Genomic DNA, 17,305 nt, shown 5'->3' on the forward strand with positions numbered 1-17,305 from the left:
CACAGTCAATGAATATGCATGTTTAAACAGTGTTATTCTCTTACATCCCATAATCTGCACAAAAGTACACACAAACAAGCAGGCACATCGTTTTTAGATACTTTATATTCACAACATTGCAAAACCAAAGAAATGCAGTAGTCCTTTTGGATTCCATGCTTGACTTTCCCATGACAAATCCCTTTAGGACACACCACCCCCTCCCCAGTCTTGACAACCTCCCTCTTTCTTAAATATGGTGTACTTTTTTTAGAATCATTATTGTTTCAGTGAGTTTCTATAATATCTATTCTATATGTTAGGCCCAGAAGACTTATTTGTTCATACAGTCACGTCACCCCGATAATTTTGCGACAATTTTGCTATTGCGATAAAACCCTTAATGATAATATTGCTACATCCCTAGTATTTAGCATATTTAGTAAGGAAATGACTCTGCTTGTCTATGATTGTGTGTCTGCAACATTGTTTTCAATGTATTTTCTGTCGTAACAAAACAAATATTCACCGAAAAAATTATGTCTTATATAAATATTGTATAGGAAAGGAAGATTGGACTTGCAGTCATGCACGTTGTGCTAAATATTGGTATGGTAGCAGCACATTCAGCGTAATGAGTTACAGGGGATTTTTCATACTTTCTCATTCTTTTGTTCTGTTGTGAGTAGCTGTGAGTATGGGCTGGTGTGTTTCAGTGTATTTCCAACATGGGATCGGTGGGAAATAGAAGAGGGGCATCTGGGGAACGTAGTGTGAATTTTCACCCCTGTGAAGCAAACTGCAAGTTTTTGTCAATGCGACCAAAAGAGCAGAACAGGATTACAGCCAGAAAGAGAGAATCTTGAGAACAAAGACACATGTGACTGGGTTGCCCCCTCACACCCGCCTACTGAGTATCAGTCTGTGTGTGTGTGTGTGTGTGTGTGTGTGTGTGTTTGTTCATGAGACTCTGAGCTTCAGCAAAAGGTTACACACGGACAGTTTCCTCTGACCTTGTAGTAAAAATGCTTATCATGCATCACATTCTCTGTATATACGTCATCATTAAATTCATATTTAAAAGCAAAAAGAGGGAATTCAGGTAAATTGAGACACCTTCTGGCAGTCGTCTCAGTGTTTCTTAAGTGTCTTAATTTAGCTGAATTTACTACTTCTTTGCAATCCAACTATGGTATGTTACTTTATTATTATTATACCATCTTTTTTGGTGCTCATATTGCGACCTTTGACTCATTTCCTGAGAATGTTTTTTAAGTTAAACTGTCCGATCCGTATTTAAGCTTCCTGTACTGAAGCTGGGTTTATTTTGACAGCTGATTGATCCATAAGTACACCTGGCAGCAGCCTGCAGAGTGGGAGGGGCCTACATATTGGGGCGGGGTTACATGTGTCGCGCCACCCCCAAGGTATCATATTGTAAGTGGGTGGGGAAATATTAAGGGCCAGAGCAACACAAGTAGGCCAACCCAAATGTAACTGACACACATAGCCCTGCCCAGCACCGTTGAGAGATAAGAGTTGCGCCAAGAGGAGTTCAAAATTTTGTGTGTCACGTGATTCATGGGGCCTTTAAATAGATCCAGGAAGTTATGTTTTCTCTCGGTTTTATTTTGATCATTTTTTATTCATTTAATGACTTTTAATGGGATAAAAGTTTACCTCAGTTGGTCTGTTTAGCCGCAGCTCCATGGGTTACTTGTAACTTCCGGGTATTATTGAGAGCCTCCATGAACCGCCATTGCTGTGGAAAAACTGTTCCATTGGATCAATGGAGTTGACGCGACTCTCTCTCTCAATGGCTCTGGCCCTGCCCCAGTGTGCTGCCCGCCTCTCCTGCAAACTGCTGACAGGACCTTCTTGATTTTTCTGCGCCACTATTGGATCCCTAATAACCCCATAATTCTTTGCCCTTTTTTAGCAGGTTCAAGAATTTAACATTTTCGATAACAGTAGTATTTAGTATTAAAAATAAGCCAAGGTTTGGGTTTCCTGTTTGATGTCATTACTTGACTGTTTTACAGTTAAAGGCACCCTTAGTCCATTCTACCCTACAAAGGCAAAATGTTGTTGGCTCAGAAAAGTCATAATTCTGAGGATACATGTTTCCATTTAAGATGAATAGTGAACGGATAGCTCTATTTCAGTACCTGCTTGGTGATGTATGTGTGTTTGTATGTTTATATCTGTGTTAATGCAGGTGTACTGTATGTGACTTTGATGATTTCAATCCAATTCTTTTATTTTCCCACATTAGTTTAGTTTGGGACATGCGCTGCTCTCTGCTGAGCCCAATGTTGAGCGCTGTGCTGGTATTTCCTGTTTACGCTGTGGGAGAAACGCCCTTTGAACTTTTCCAACATGCCCTCCCTCAGGACACTCCCGTTCTGCACTGCAGCCCCCCGTCCAGCTCTCTCAGCATCCCTTTGTGCTTGGACAGAGCAAATAACACAATCAGCACAGTCTAACCCGAGCCGAGTCTCAGACTCTTTTGTGTTTGTGTGAGAACCGAAACACCTGGGCATCACAGAGTCCTTACAGCCCTATGATGATAAACGAGTTGGTGTCGTCAGTAGCAAGTCACAACTGTTTGCTGAAAACAACACAAGTAAGGCAATCTAATGGCCCTAGTATATTTCTCTATGTTCTTTAGTTAGGGGGTGGACCAGTGGCCATCTGAAGAAGCTGAACTCAAAAACACTTTTTTTGGTTTGTTTAAAATGTGTTTTCATACATTGAATATGTAAGCCATTAACCACGAACTAACTGAACTGTGGTAAACATGTTTTTTCAGTTTTATTTGGAGAAAAAATATTGTAAGCACAAATTTAGTTTGAACATTTGTAGTTTGCCACAAAAAACATTTTCACTTAACTGTAATTAAATAGGCTTCTATAATACTAATGTACTATAATACATATAATAAAATAATGATAAACTATAATAAAACCTAAGCTAATTTTTTTATAATAAATACTTTGCAGAAGAAAAAGGATAAAAACAATGGCTGTGCAGAACTTGTTGCTATGATGCTAGCATCTTCTGTGTGGTTGCTATGTTTTTAGGAGTGGTTGTTAGGCAGTTGTTTCCTTGTCCAGTTCAAAAGAGCCCAAAGTTTTTGGACACGTTCTCAACATTATATTTTAAATTTGTTTATTCTAAACAAATTCAGTCATTTAAGTTTATGGTTTCAGATCAAACGTTTTTAAAAATAATGAGAAACATTTCACTTTTGAGTGTATACTATCGTTTCTCTTCTTTAATCTTCCACTTAGAATACTATGTGATCTTACGAAAAGTAGTCGTACGCTTTTCCAGGAGCCTGACGAATCAGTTATTGTATTTCACCAAACAGTGTGGGATGAGTGGCAATTTAAATTCCAAGTATAAGCAATTTAATCCCGATTCATCCAGTTGTAAATTCTTAAACTCAGAAGGCGCACATACACACTGAACCTTGTATTGTATTCATATTTTAAAGTTGTCTTAATCAATTGAAGGAAAAAAGGATTTGTTTTAAGCTCTGCGTTAAGATTTGCAGGCCTGACACAATGTATTTACTGTTCTCCGTGAATAGATTGTTGACATTTAGCCCTGAGACACAAAGGATGGGAAAGACTAGAGCGGAGAGAGAGAGAGAGAGAGAGGGGATCTGGGTGTGAAGAATGTAAAAAGCTTTTGATTGAAAGGTGGGCAGCCACTTAAAGAAAACAAGTACAAGAGTAAAGGGTTTGAGAGGCTGTGGATTTACAAAAGAGCTAAGAGACTTGAAGAATGAGATGTAGTTAAGTGTTGAAAAAAATGAACTGACCAGAAGGTGTTTGGTTAACAAATAACACCCAAAAGAATTGCGTTTCAAGGCAGTGTTTTTGTCTTGTTTTCCAGCAAAAATATGCATACTAAAATTGAGAAAAAAATGTATTACACATAATTGGCTAATTACTTTGTGTCAAATCTTGTTTTTATAAAAAACATGACAAGCGTTTGGGGAAGTGTTGTTTCATACACTGAGAGTCTATCTGATCGAGCAGATTGAGAAGGTCCAGGGGAGTGGTGATCCACGTTTATGTGTGTGTGTGTGTGTGTGTGTGTGTGTGTGTGTGTGTATTTGTGTGTTACGATCTCAAGACTCACATTCCTGCTACTGTAACCCCCCCCTCCCCTCGTCCTTCTCACCCTCCCTTTCTCCTTTCCTCCCTCGCTCTCTGCCTCTCTCCGTACCACTACATAATTTAAAGATCGTGTGGCGATGGGAAGATTTTGATCCAAAGAATTACAGAAGGGCCTCGGTTGGCTACAAGTCAGTATTTACATCATTGGACACTTGCCTTCGTTATTTTTCTTCCTCTGGGTATCAAGCTCAAGAAGGTGTTGTCTAAGTTCCGATCGCTCGAGCTGTGTGCCACCTCTGGGTGTGCCAGGGGTAAGTATGTTCCCTGAAAACATCATTTTATACAGGGATATAGTACAGTACAGGTGCATGTGAGATGGCCATGTGCAACAGGTGGATGTTGAATGGTAGGCGCTGTGACATGTACTGAGAAATATTGAAGTATTTATGCATGTTGATAGGAAATGATTATTTTGTCACTTGTAAAAAAAGATTGATGGAAACTTTTGTGTAAGTTTCAGTGAAGGCTGCATGTTAAAATGGATACAGTAAGAATATACATTTTGTATGTCTAGCTGTTTCTCTAAAATGGTTTGAGGTTATTTAGCTGAATTTTTTGTTATTTAGTTGTTTACTGTCTCAGGATCTGTGTGTGTATGTTTGCGTGTGACTGGTAACTGACAGTGTAGTTTTGTTGTGCGTATTAGAAAATACACAGTTTCATTTTGGTGGGCTGGCAAGTGGAAGGAAACCGCTTGCCTGGCACAGTTGAGATTACCATGTACACACTCACACCACACCATAACACTATAATCTGGATTAGTGGTCTAAAGTCTAAGGTGGTTTACACTATAATTCAGCCCAAGCACCATTTACATTGTTTTGATTGTGTTTATGTGCAGCTTGGTGATGGTTTTGAAGTGTTTAATGCATATTTAAGCATGCTGTGTTTGTGCAATTGCAAAACATTTTGATGTGTGTTTAATATCCGTTTATGCATGCATGGAGAAACACATGAGCCATTTGTTCACATTTGTCTCTCAAAAACAGTATACGCATCTGAATGTGTGTATGTGCACATTAACATAAACACACCAAATGACTACATGCACACTCAATTAGTATTTGATGCCTGTGTGTGGGTTAGATACGTGAATGCAACTGTGCTGGTATTGTTAAAATGCTCCGTAAATGTTGCTGTAACATTCTGATAACGTTGTTACAGCAGAGCGTGGTGGATTCCTGTTTTTCCGCTCTTGCAGGAACACACTGTCCGTTCAACCTTTCCTGTTTCTCCTACACACTCCGCTGCAGCGGCCCGTGTGTGTTTCTGCTCTGCTCATAAACTGTTACAAGCTCTGGTACTAAAGGAATGATCTTAGACTATTGAAAATTATGGCATAACTTTTCTTTCCTGAGAGTGCAAGGCATTGGTAGTCACATTTTTGGTTGTATTTGTTAAGAAAATGAAAAAAGAGCACATTATGTCAGGCTTGGCAAAGCAACCATGCATTCCTCTGTATTAGATATGGACGTACTTGCAGAGGCTCTCATGCTTAACTGTTGAATTCTCGCAGGATATTGCGAAATATTTAACTCATTAGTAAAAATACATTATTAATGTTTATGAATTAACTCACTGTATGCTTATTTATTTCATTTGGTGTATATTCATATATTTATGTATGTGTAAATAATGTAATTCCAAAACGATGTAACCTCCGTAAAGGTTGTTATTCTACAGCATTGTCTCGTTGCTGTCCTTCCTGTCCAAATAAGCTGTTTTTCAGGAAATGGAAAAACACATTACTTTTGAAATGATTAAATACTTTGTCGACAACCACTTTTTAATACTTTTTATTCGTCAGATATTTGCCCTGTGACACATAAAGGGTGACTAATAATAATGATTTATTGCCCAAAAAAATTCAGAGGCTCCAGAAGGACAGCAGCGTTATGTATTTTTGAAAAAGTTTCAATCCCAGACTACATCGCAACGAGTTCAGACAAAAAAATACTTTTAAGGTGCAATTAATGCTTTTGCATCCATATTGCCATCTCTCTTTGAAACATAACATTTCAGGTTACTTCACATCTTATATTTACGTACATATCTCTACATAGTTTCAATGCTGACTTAGAGAGCAGAGAGTAAGACAGCCTGTCTGGTTTTAAAACAGAACTTTTATGTTGACACTTCTTCCTTTGTGATTCCAGGGACCCTGCTCAAAGATGGCAGCCTGCTCCTGGATCCAAGGCGGCCATGTTGGTGAAAGTAAACTGCATTGGTAGAAACCAGTCACTGGGTCCTGCTACTGCTCACCGCCTCCTCCACTTCAGCCCTACTAGCACAAGTGCTGGCACTATTTCCCCCAAACCAGGTTACACACCACAACCTAACAGAACCGGTTTGCTTAAGATGGCTGTCCCTGTAGAGTCAAAACAAGGTTACCACTTTAAAAAAGCAGAAAATACCAACTTCTGTCTGGTTCTGCCCACTTCCAGCTCTTACCCTGCCCAGCAACGTTCTGGAGCAGGTACACCTCGCCCTTCCTCCCCTCAGTACGGAGCCACACCCTCGGCACCCATCTACGATGAACCCCCTCACATGGACTCCCCCATTTATGATGAACCCCCAGTGGAAATGGAAGTAGAGGGGGCGCACCACTTAAACCGAGGTCCCTACTCAACCAGTCACGGCTCTAACAGAGTTCCCCAGCCTCCTAAACTTCTCCAGTTCCCTCAATCCAAACACACATCCAGCTCCTCAGCCAGCGAGTATAGTCCGGCGGGTCGAGAGTGCATTAAACACATGGTGAACGTCGATCTGACAACGTCCACCTCCAAGCACAGGCCCCAGACCTCTAATGCCAGTGAAAGCACTCCAAACCCAACCAGCCCTCAAATTCAACCCATCCCTGTCCAGCTTAAAAAGGAAGTCTCTTTGGAGAAGAAACAGTCATGGAAGCTTTTGGAGCCTCGCCATAGCCGTCAAAGCAGCTTGGCCTCTCAGGAATACCCCGGCCCTGCTGTTGTCACGTATCAGGACTCGGGATACTCTACTGGGCCGTCCCCAAGTTTGCGGAGGAAGAACCGGCGACGTGCAACTATGGGCACAGGTTCGGGAAGACCTGGGTCGATAGGCAGCAGTGGGGAGCTCAGTGCATTGAATGAGAAATTAATGGCAGAAATGAGGGCCGTGGTGAACCGTTCCAATATGCTTCATGGAAGCAAGGCCAGTCTGGATACTGAGATGGGCTCTGAGGCTTCTGGGAGTACCGCACGCTCCCCTTTGAGCTCGTCAAAGTTGGGTGCAAGAGGTGGTGGAACGCTGGGATCGAGGGAGGATGTGACATCAAGCAACAGATCTCTATATAGGAGCGGGGCTAACAACCATAGTGACGTAATGCTCCTGCCGTTGATTACGGATATGCAGGGGGGGCGGCAGAAGAGGACGTATGAGAAAGTGGATTCTCTGGAGAAGAGTGCAACATCACAGACCAGCTTATCCTCTCCAGAGCCGCCGAGGTCACAATCACAGGTACAAACAACTTTTATAGATTTCTGTGTGCATGTGAAACTAAAATGATTCCAATTTGAAAATCTTGAAATGTCTTCTGTGCCCAGTGTATTTACGTTTGGTTTCTTCATTTAACGCCCCTTCTTTTTTCACATTAATCCTCATGGTTGAGTCTCCCACTGTGTTTGATTGAGTTCCTCAGTGTGGAAAAGCAAAACATTGCTTCCCATCCGGTGGTTGTAGAAACTATGCAGGAGATGGCGAGCATGGGGTTTCCTGAGCTGGAGAGGGTGTGAATGTTCCATTCTAGGGCGAGTGTGAGAGTGTGTGTGTGTGCATATGCTTGTGCTTAGATTAGGAGAATTGTACAAAGTCCAATTTTTGCTTTGCTCAAGAAAGACCATGTGTGGATTATTAGAAAATGACTCGGGTGAACAAGGGATTGCTAGATGGACAGAGAAAGCCTGTAATCATCTGTGTTATTGTATTATTGTGTTTGTAGGGGATGCGCATATGGGAGTCTGATAGCAAATAGGTCAGAACTCACCTTGAGAACCAAATTACTTTCTCGGTCCACACTCATGGTCAAGTGTATTTAAATGAGTGTGCATGCATGTGAGTGATGGGCGCAATAAAGTTTAAAGGGATAGTTCACCCAAAAATTCTGTCATCATTTATTCACCCTCATGTTGTTTTAATCCTGTGTTTAATGGTGAGAAATGTCTGAGTTTGTTTGTGTTCATACAATTTAATTCAATAGGGTCCAATAATGTTTGGTTACCAACTTTCTTCAAAATACATTATTTTGTGTTCTGCAGAAGAACGAAAGCCATACATGTTTGAAATGACACGTGGGCGACTAAATAAGTAAATTCAAGTATTTCGTTTTTGGGTAAACTATACTATTAAATCGAAAAGAATGGGCAACATCGGGCTACTCATACACATACACCTGTGAAAGGATTATGAGACATTAAAACACACCTGGCATTTATCCACAAAATCGCTGTATAACACACCATTAATTATTTTGTTTTTATGCACCATTGTTTCTCTAAATTAGTATTGAAACACGCCTTTAGAATCAGGGTGTACATAAGGTATTAACGTGCTAGTTAAATCTGGGATGTGGTCATTCCAACACAAGCTCTGGAAAAACTGGAACAATAATTAACCTTTAGTCGGGACCCCACCAGAAACAACTTCTGTCTCTCTGAAAACAACAGAAATACAGATCCGGGTCCTGTTTGCAGAATTATTGAGTAAAACTGATACAGGGGCCGGTCAGGTGCTGGATTTGTTCAGACAGTCGGCTCTTACTGTGGGCACACAGCTATTGGGTACATTTGGGTAATGTGTTCTAATGTACGTGCTGACAGATTCATCTGTCTTCGGTGTAATTTCACACATGTGCTTCAGCATCTCATGGGGAGTTTGAGGGAGTTGCTGGACTTAATACTACAGATCACAATGGATTTAGAGAGGTTTACCATCAATCAAATGATCATAAATGATTAAATTAATCACAAACCACAACTACATCTAACTGAAAAGAAAAGTTTGTGTATTTTTAGTGGTGGTGCTTTAATAAGCATAGTGACATAGACCTTTCATCGAATGCATGAAAGGTTAACTTCCAGCCTGTGTTTGGTTACAATATAAAAAATATATTCAATGTATGTTCATAAATGTATTTTATTCATTTAATAAATAATCAATATATTGTATATTAATTGTATTTAATTAAATTAAAACAACTCAAGTCTACCTGAAGTTAAGTTTGGGCCACATAATGTTTGTTTATATGACGTTTGTTGTTGCAGCTGAAACCGTCTATAAAACTTAATATTAATTAATATTAGCATAATTCGTATCATTATCATCATATATTATCTAGTTTGATCGTACGTTGTGCATTATATTCAAATAAACGTATAAAACCAGCCTATTTATACAGAACTTCCTTTAGACTGATTTAGTTATTAAGTTTGTCATTCAGACATCCCTGTGACTAATAGATTTGGATCATATAAGCCTAGTTTTCCACATGTTTCAAACATAGCTATTCAGTCTCCTCCAGCAATGTGCAGTGGCTTAACCTTAACATGCTTCATTAACTACATCAGTCTCTCTTTCTCTTCCTCTTTCTGATTAATACACATCTATAAATGTAAATGAAGATTTGTGAGGTTGGAAACATTGACTTAAGGATTTGGATCAGAGAAAGCTCATTACATCCTATTGGAGACAGAACCCACTCCAACGTCCAGACGCATAGAGAAAATCTCTATTCTTATAAATAAATATGACCACATTTTTAAATCCATATAGTCTAGTGCACGGTGTCTCATGATGTAATGCCAGGGATTGCCAAGGCACGAATGGAAACCCTTATATTACGAGACCAAGTCGCAAATGTAACACACCAGATGACATCATGCTTATAACCTGTCATTCCTCATTGGCTCTTTCCGTAACCGTAATATGCCAGAATTAATGTTTTGTTGTCTCACGCAAGGTAATTTTCTAGATGCCAACATTATGTCAACATAGTGGTCTCATAAATCCTTGAGTTGTAACCAGGTGACACATATGGTGTAAATTATCTTTTGTACAAAAATACACTTTTGTTACCATAAAACCAATGCAAAGTGTGTGCAGGGCACTGCAAATAAAAATCTAATAATCTGGAAATTTGACAGACTTTGGGTACAATTTTGTCTCTAAATGTATTGTAATAATCTGTGTGTCTAAAAGGGGCATTAATATCCCAAGATCTTCTGTCTGGAACAGACAACTTTGGTTTCTCTCCAGTATTTTGTTCTACAACTATTTCCCCCACCTGTCTTCTCCTCTAATCCCATTGGTTGTGGTAGTATGTTTAAAGGAACTATGCTTTTTGTCATTTAGACAGAAAATTTTAAATATCTTAAATAGTTAAAAATTTATAATTTTTACTGCTGTCTAGATTGCACTACAACACATATATATAGAAAAGTGGTGCACCTTGTTTATCTGTGTGGTGTATCGGTTGAGTGTCCTCTAAGGTCTCGCAAGTGAAAATTCATTCATCATTTATTTACCCTGGGTTCATTCCAAACCTGCTTGGTTTTCATTCTTCTGCAGAACACACAAAAGAAGATATTTTGAAGAATGTTGGTAACCAAACAACATATAACCCAATTGACCTCCGTTGTATGGACACAAAACCACGGAGACATTTCTCTTAAATATCTTCCTTTGTTTTCCACAGAAAAAAAGAGTCATATACAGATTTTCAATGACATGAGGGTGAATAAATGACAGAATTTTTATTTTGGGGTTGTAACAAGCAAGGCAGGGCGAGAGCTGTGAGTGCACCGGTCTCGCATCTCTCACGGAGGAGCTCTGAAAGCATAAAAGGACGAGCGACAGGAGAGTATGACGAGAGCGGACCAGGCCTGGACTTTAATGTTTTGTTTTATTGTGTTTGTATGGCCGGCAGTCGACCGTGAGGGAGCTGCCGGTATTTTAAGTTTGTTTTATTGTTTGTTCATTTAATTACATGTCGTTTTTACGTTCGCCGGTTCATGTCTCCTTCCTTCCTTTTATGGAACTTTTTTACAGTGGTGCGCGTATAGCTGACTCACTACAGGGGTAAACTGGATGAAATGAATGAATAAATCTAAGACTAAACTGAGCATCAAAATCCAAAACAGAACATAAGTTAGTTTAAAAGGCTAATTCTGTTTGCATGACTTTGTGATTTTAATATAATGTAACGTTCAAAATATTCAACGTTCAGGATGTTAACGTTCAAGATGCTTCTACTGTATAATCTTAAGTAGAAAGCCACTAAACGTGTTTCAATAGTGTAGGAGGCATAGAACAGGAGTTTTAAAAGAATTTATGAAGCAGGAGAGAGAGAGGGAGAAGACAGAATGTTTGATGTTGGGATGTGATTTCCATATTGGGTCACCTATTCAGGGAGCCAGAGTAATCCATGCGAGCGTTTCCAATTTTTCTGCAGATAGAGTGAGCCGATCCAACCTACACAATCCACGCGCTCACTATCAACTTCAACAGCAGTGAGGATGCAAATAAACACCTCATAACGCCGTACTGACATGTTTCTCCATCTCTCTTTCTCCAGACAGGAACACTGGAATCCAAACCTCAGCAGAACAAGCATGATAAAGCGGGTCACGAGACTCCCCGCGTCACCTGTAAAAACAACAACAACGGTCCCGGCGTGGGTTCCGGTTACCAGTACCCGTACACCACCCTCTGTAAGCCTCCACTTGATGCTAACATGGAGGACTGGGCCAGCAAGAACCTCAACCAGCACACTCAGGGTCTGTTTCGCAGACGGGTCTCCATCGCTAACATGCTATCGTGGAATCGCGGTTCCATCAAGAAACCCATGCTGATCACCAGCGACCGAGCTGTGAAGAAAGAGGCCTGCGAGATGTTTAAACTGGTCCAGGCGTATATGGGAGACAGGCCGGCCAGGTTGGACAGAAGACATGTTGCCCTTCAGGTAGTGACCAAGTGCTGGGGAATGCAGGGCCTGAGGGACGAGTTGTACGTGCAGCTGGTGCGACAAACCACCGATAACATGAGTCTGAGGAGTCTGGAGGCCGGCTGGGAGCTGATATCCATCAGCCTAGCGTTCTTCTCACCGTCGCCCAAATTTAGACGCTACTTGGAAGGGTATATCCAGAGACACCTCGAACCCAGTAATGATAAGAAAAGTAAGCATGATGTTGAAGTGCACTTAGGAGTGTGGGTGTGTTTTGTGTGTGTGGCTCCAAAAGGAGGCTTAAGTATATAAATACTTCTTGGGGAAGATGTGTGTCTTGGCTGGTTCAACGTTTTAGATATGCTTTAATGATTTAGTTGTGTATTTGTTTGTAGGACAGAGAGAGGACACACACAGGGAAGTGTTTATGTTTTAAGCTGTCCCATACGGATTCGAACCCCCGTATCACTCATATGCATACAAACAGACGCAATATTGGTTACAAAGCTAAAATTATAATTGTGGCTCTGTACCAGATCAAACAGGATGTAATGCGGAGGAAGAGAAAAGTAAACCGCAAGGGTCATGGAGCAAAAAGTCATGTAGGGGCTATTGGGGTTGGGAATCGAAAATCAATTCCAATTCGGATTTGGAATCGAAAGGTTAGGAATCGGATACCTGAATTAAAAGTTACACTACCTCCTATCAATCAAACCTGTCAAATAAGCAGGCTAAATGACCATACAGGTTGATATCTAAATGTGGGAATTGATAAGAATCGGAAATCAAAATAGATCCAATAAAATTCAAACAATACCGAACTCTATACTGGAGTAGGTATGTGTGTTTATTACCAATTGTGTTTCATTGTGTTTGACAGTCCTTCAACATATCGTGGAACATCAGGACATTAAAAACCACAGAATTCCAAAGAATTCAATGTCCAGGAAGAAGAGGAAACAGAACAATGAGGAAGAGGAAGAGCAGGGTGAGTCTTAATGTGGAAAGACTGGTTGCTACACGCTCAGGAACACACAAAACACAACATTAGCCTGGTTGTTGGTACATGCGATGTTGACACGTGTGCTGTAGAAAATCTGCCAACCGTTTAAATCTAATGCAGCTCAAAGGGACAGTTTACCATAAATCAAAAATGTTATTCCAAACCTGTTTGACTTTCTTTGGAACACAAAGCAGTATTACGACTGAAGAGGTTTTAGAGGTGCCACATTTCTTCAGAAATCACATTGCATAATTTTATAGATAGACACTTGCTTCTGAAGTGTGGAGTTTTACTGGGAAGGAATTTAAGTTGAGAGCAAATATGAACAGTTGCATAACTCTTGTTTGGTTTTCGTGGTTCTATTAGTCAGCCAATGTTCATAGGTCCAGTGGACCCACAGGACTTTTTGTTTTTTAGATCGATACAGCCATGAAAATTGATGCTTTACAAATACTTGACAGATGTTTGCTTTATTCCAATTATAAGCAAAACAGACAGCACATATGGTTGATATTTGACATTTTCCCTGCTAAATCGGATTTATGAGATAAAAGGGTTTTGTATGAAATGTACTTAAAAAGGCATAAATGCGTAAGGTTGAAATGCATATTTTTTGTAAACATTGATCACTGGTCCCAAAACCCCAAACACCATACAAGGGTTGAAGGAATAGTTCATCCATAGATAAAGATTCTGTCATCATTTACTAAATCTATACATTTCTTTCTTTTGATGAACACAGAGAAAGATATTTTGAACAAGGCTTGTAAACATGACTACCATAGTAGGAACAAATAATTTGTTCTGTTGAACGCAAAAGAAGACATTTTGAAGAATGTATGAAAGCTAAATGTGCTGGGTCCCTTTTGACTACCATTGTCATTTCTCCTACTAGGGTAGTCAATGGTGGCCAAGAACTGGTTACAAACATTCTTCCAAATATCTTTCTCTTTGTTCATCAGAACAAAGACATTCACACAGATTTATAACAACTCAAGGGTGAGAAAATGATGACAGAATTTTAATTTTATGGGTGAACATTTCATTTAAATGTCCTGACACATTCAACGAAATGCATTGCAAATGCTGTTTCGTTAAATTCAGCTGTAAGCTTACGCGTCCCAAAAACACATGTGATGTCGGGAAGGTGTAGTGTACGAATCTTGCTAGCATTTTAGGGAGAGTATAAATGATGCATGGAGAGCAGGAGAAGATACAGGAGACCAGCTGGTCATTCACAGAAAAAGAGTATTCCCCCACACTCTCTCTCTCACTCGATCACTTCTCTTTAAAGAGACTATTTAAGCTTTGAGCAACAAGACATCCTGAAAGTCCCACGCTTTTCTGGTCCAGCGCCAGCGCGTGAGAGAGAGAGAAGGGGGTGCGAGGCAACAAAGATCCTGAGAACGCCTTTCAGTCCTAAACTGAGAGCGATTGGAGATGGACAGAGGCATAAAAGAGAGCAGGACATTTTTATCAAGTTACACTCACGATGGCTTTCATCCAACTTAACTTTCACTTTGTCCTTTTATCTCTCTCTCTCACACACACACACACACACACAGAGAGTAAGCTTTTCCCAAGAGCACCGCTCTAAAACAAAGAGTATGAGGAGACAGCTCTGCGTGGGCTCTTAATAATACAGCTCCAGCCCGGTTTCAGCTAATAACACTGTGAGCAGTGCCACACATCACATGTGCTCACTTCACCAGCTGAAATAATGCCCACTGTCATTGCTTGAGGTGATCGTCTAAAAAATGCTCCCCACAAAAATACATTACTCACTCCAAGCATGTATTTTGGGGGATTTTTTCTTTCGTTTTAGAGGAGTTTGTTCGAGTGTTTTGAGTATGAGCCTTCAAAACTACGGTATTTATTTCATCCTGATCTTTGATCTTTTGTGTTTAGTAGTTTGAAGGTCAAGGTTAAGATAATAACCGTGTTTATAACAGCGACGAACACCGTTGGCTTTTATAGTTCTCGCGTCATGTGTTCATGTAGAAGCCAAGCATGAGGAATGTTGTTGTGCTTCAAATGGATGGAGAATACAAGCCACGCAGCTTCACATGGCTCACAGTGCTGTCATTAAACAAAGTGTTTAACGCTGCTTTTTTTTTGTCACACAAAACATTGTTTTGTTTGAAAGTGGAACATTCTATATGACTTCTCGCTGTTGGGTCTCAGTCAGACGGATGCTGGGAATGTTATTGAATGCTAGAAAGAAAGCTGCATTAACGTTTCTGGGCCTCACCAGCTGTCTACCAACGCCATGTGCCCCAGGAGATGGCATTGTGGGTAGGGCTGGAGTTCAGAGGCTCGGGTGCCCATCCTATTGAAAAGAGAAAAACCTGGGAGGAGCTGATAATATGATCATTTTCTTGGTGCCCTTTGTCTGTTCTCTCAGAGTTGGTTCTGTTTGCAGACGTTTTGTGGGGGTGTGGCTTTCTTCTGTGCGGTAAGAGGTGCATCGGGGGGGGGGAACTAAATCCCTTATGGACTGAAGGAATAGCCGATAAATATATTTGTATGCAAAACACGCCTCTGTAGCCGCTGAAGTATTCAAACTGTCGCTTTTTATCTTTAATAGGTTGATGATAAACGCGTTTGTAATTGGAGGATTTGCATAACGGAGAAATGAAGAAGAAACGTAATGCTCATGAAAGAGTAATTAGAAAAATAAAGTGAAGATATTTAGGGAGCGTGGATTACCAAACTACATTGACCTCAGTTGACATTTTTGTGTTCCACCGAAGAAAGAGTTATATACAGGTTATATATCAACTATCCTGTTTAGACCGATGGAGGGAATGGGGAGTGTTTTACAATGTGTAAGAATAAAGTGAAGTAGAGTAACACCGGGGTGATGAAGGGCTGAAAATCTGATGTCAGAGAGAGGTGAAAGACACACTCTTGTGAAATGTCTGATGCGCTTGACAAACATGTTTTTACAACTTTGTAGAGGTAAGAAGTCATCAGGGCACGACAGCAGCCATAAATCTCACCGTCTTCATGATTCATAAACTGTGTCTGATGGCAAAAGACAGACTCATACAGACCCACCTGTTCCTGTCAGAGACAAACTCAACAGTTCTTTGACCTTTAACTTTTCAGAACCATAGTTTGTAGCATATTGTTTTGTCCTCTAAACCTGCGGTTCTCAACAGGGGCCCGTTGCCCACAATATTTCTTATTATTTGACAGCACTTCCAGGTAATATCAAGCTCTGAAATATATAATTGTGTAGGAGTTTTTGTGAGTGGCAGGGGGGGGGGGCTTTGAATATTGTTGAATACAGTGGGGGGCCTTGGAGTCAGCATTATAATGAACGATAGCTTTGTTCATTACCATTAATGAATCAAATGACCATCATTTAAAAAAACATTTGACACATTGAAACATTGTCTCATCACCATGGTACGTGTTTTTTAAGTGAGTAACTTTTAAACTGGCTGGCTCTGGCTTTAACTTCATCTGTAACTTTAATGTAATATTTTATATTTTGAATTGCAATTTGTTTTAATGGTATGATATATGGATGAGCTAGAACCAGGCGTGTTTGGGCTGTTTTTCCAGCATTTCAATATGCAAATTTGATAGATGTGCCAAGTAAATTTGGCAACATATAATTCAGCTTATAAACAAAGCTAAAGTTTAGTCCTATCAGGACATCAAAACTTGCTTGAAGCGTTCACTGTTACTTCAGTTTGATACAATGAACGTCAATCACTTGTAGGCCCAAGATGAAAACCATTTGTTGTTTCAAAGTCCAAGTACATTTTTCCCACGAAACACTAATACACTCACCCTGTTTCCCTGAATGTGTGAGTAATATCTGAAACCTCTTAAGTGTGTTTTGCTTCTGTCTCTCAGGCTTGGGTCCGGCCCAACACAACCTCCCTCACCTGTTCGCAGTAAATCTGGCCCTGCGGGTCTGAATGTCAGACCCCTGTAAAACTATCTAATAGTTGTTCAGCCAAAGAATGACTCGCGTTCCCAAGCAGAAACAAGGGAGGGAGCTGGCGAAGAATTGTCTTCTGTTTAATGAAATAGATAACACACCACACTGTTTTTGTCTGTTTTATTTGAATATTGTGTGATGTTTCATCTAACATCAATGATTTTGGTTGGTTTTCTGGCCGCAGGTTAACTACATGTCTGTTCATCTCATGTAAA

General features: G+C 40.2%; 1 protein-coding gene across 3 annotated transcripts in view; it reads left to right on the forward strand.

Annotated features, from left to right (window-relative positions):
- Positions 1 to 17,305, forward strand: part of arhgap46b (Rho GTPase activating protein 46b) — a 56,328-nt gene that overhangs the window by 32,713 nt on the left and 6,310 nt on the right. For 2 of the 3 annotated variants that reach the window (XM_079478307.1, XM_079478309.1), the window contains 3 exons: positions 6,326 to 7,649; positions 11,761 to 12,361; positions 13,010 to 13,117. In XM_079478307.1, the coding sequence (XP_079334433.1) occupies positions 6,326 to 7,649; positions 11,761 to 12,361; positions 13,010 to 13,117 (2,033 nt within the window). Of the gene's footprint in view, positions 1 to 4,216; positions 4,421 to 6,325; positions 7,650 to 11,760; positions 12,362 to 13,009; positions 13,118 to 17,305 lie in introns of those variants that run through there. The other variant, XM_079478308.1, reaches the window with a different exon arrangement.

This window comes from Barbatula barbatula (genome assembly GCF_947034865.1).
Source record: "Barbatula barbatula genome assembly, chromosome: 17".
NCBI classification, from domain to species: Eukaryota; Metazoa; Chordata; class Actinopteri; order Cypriniformes; family Nemacheilidae; genus Barbatula; species Barbatula barbatula.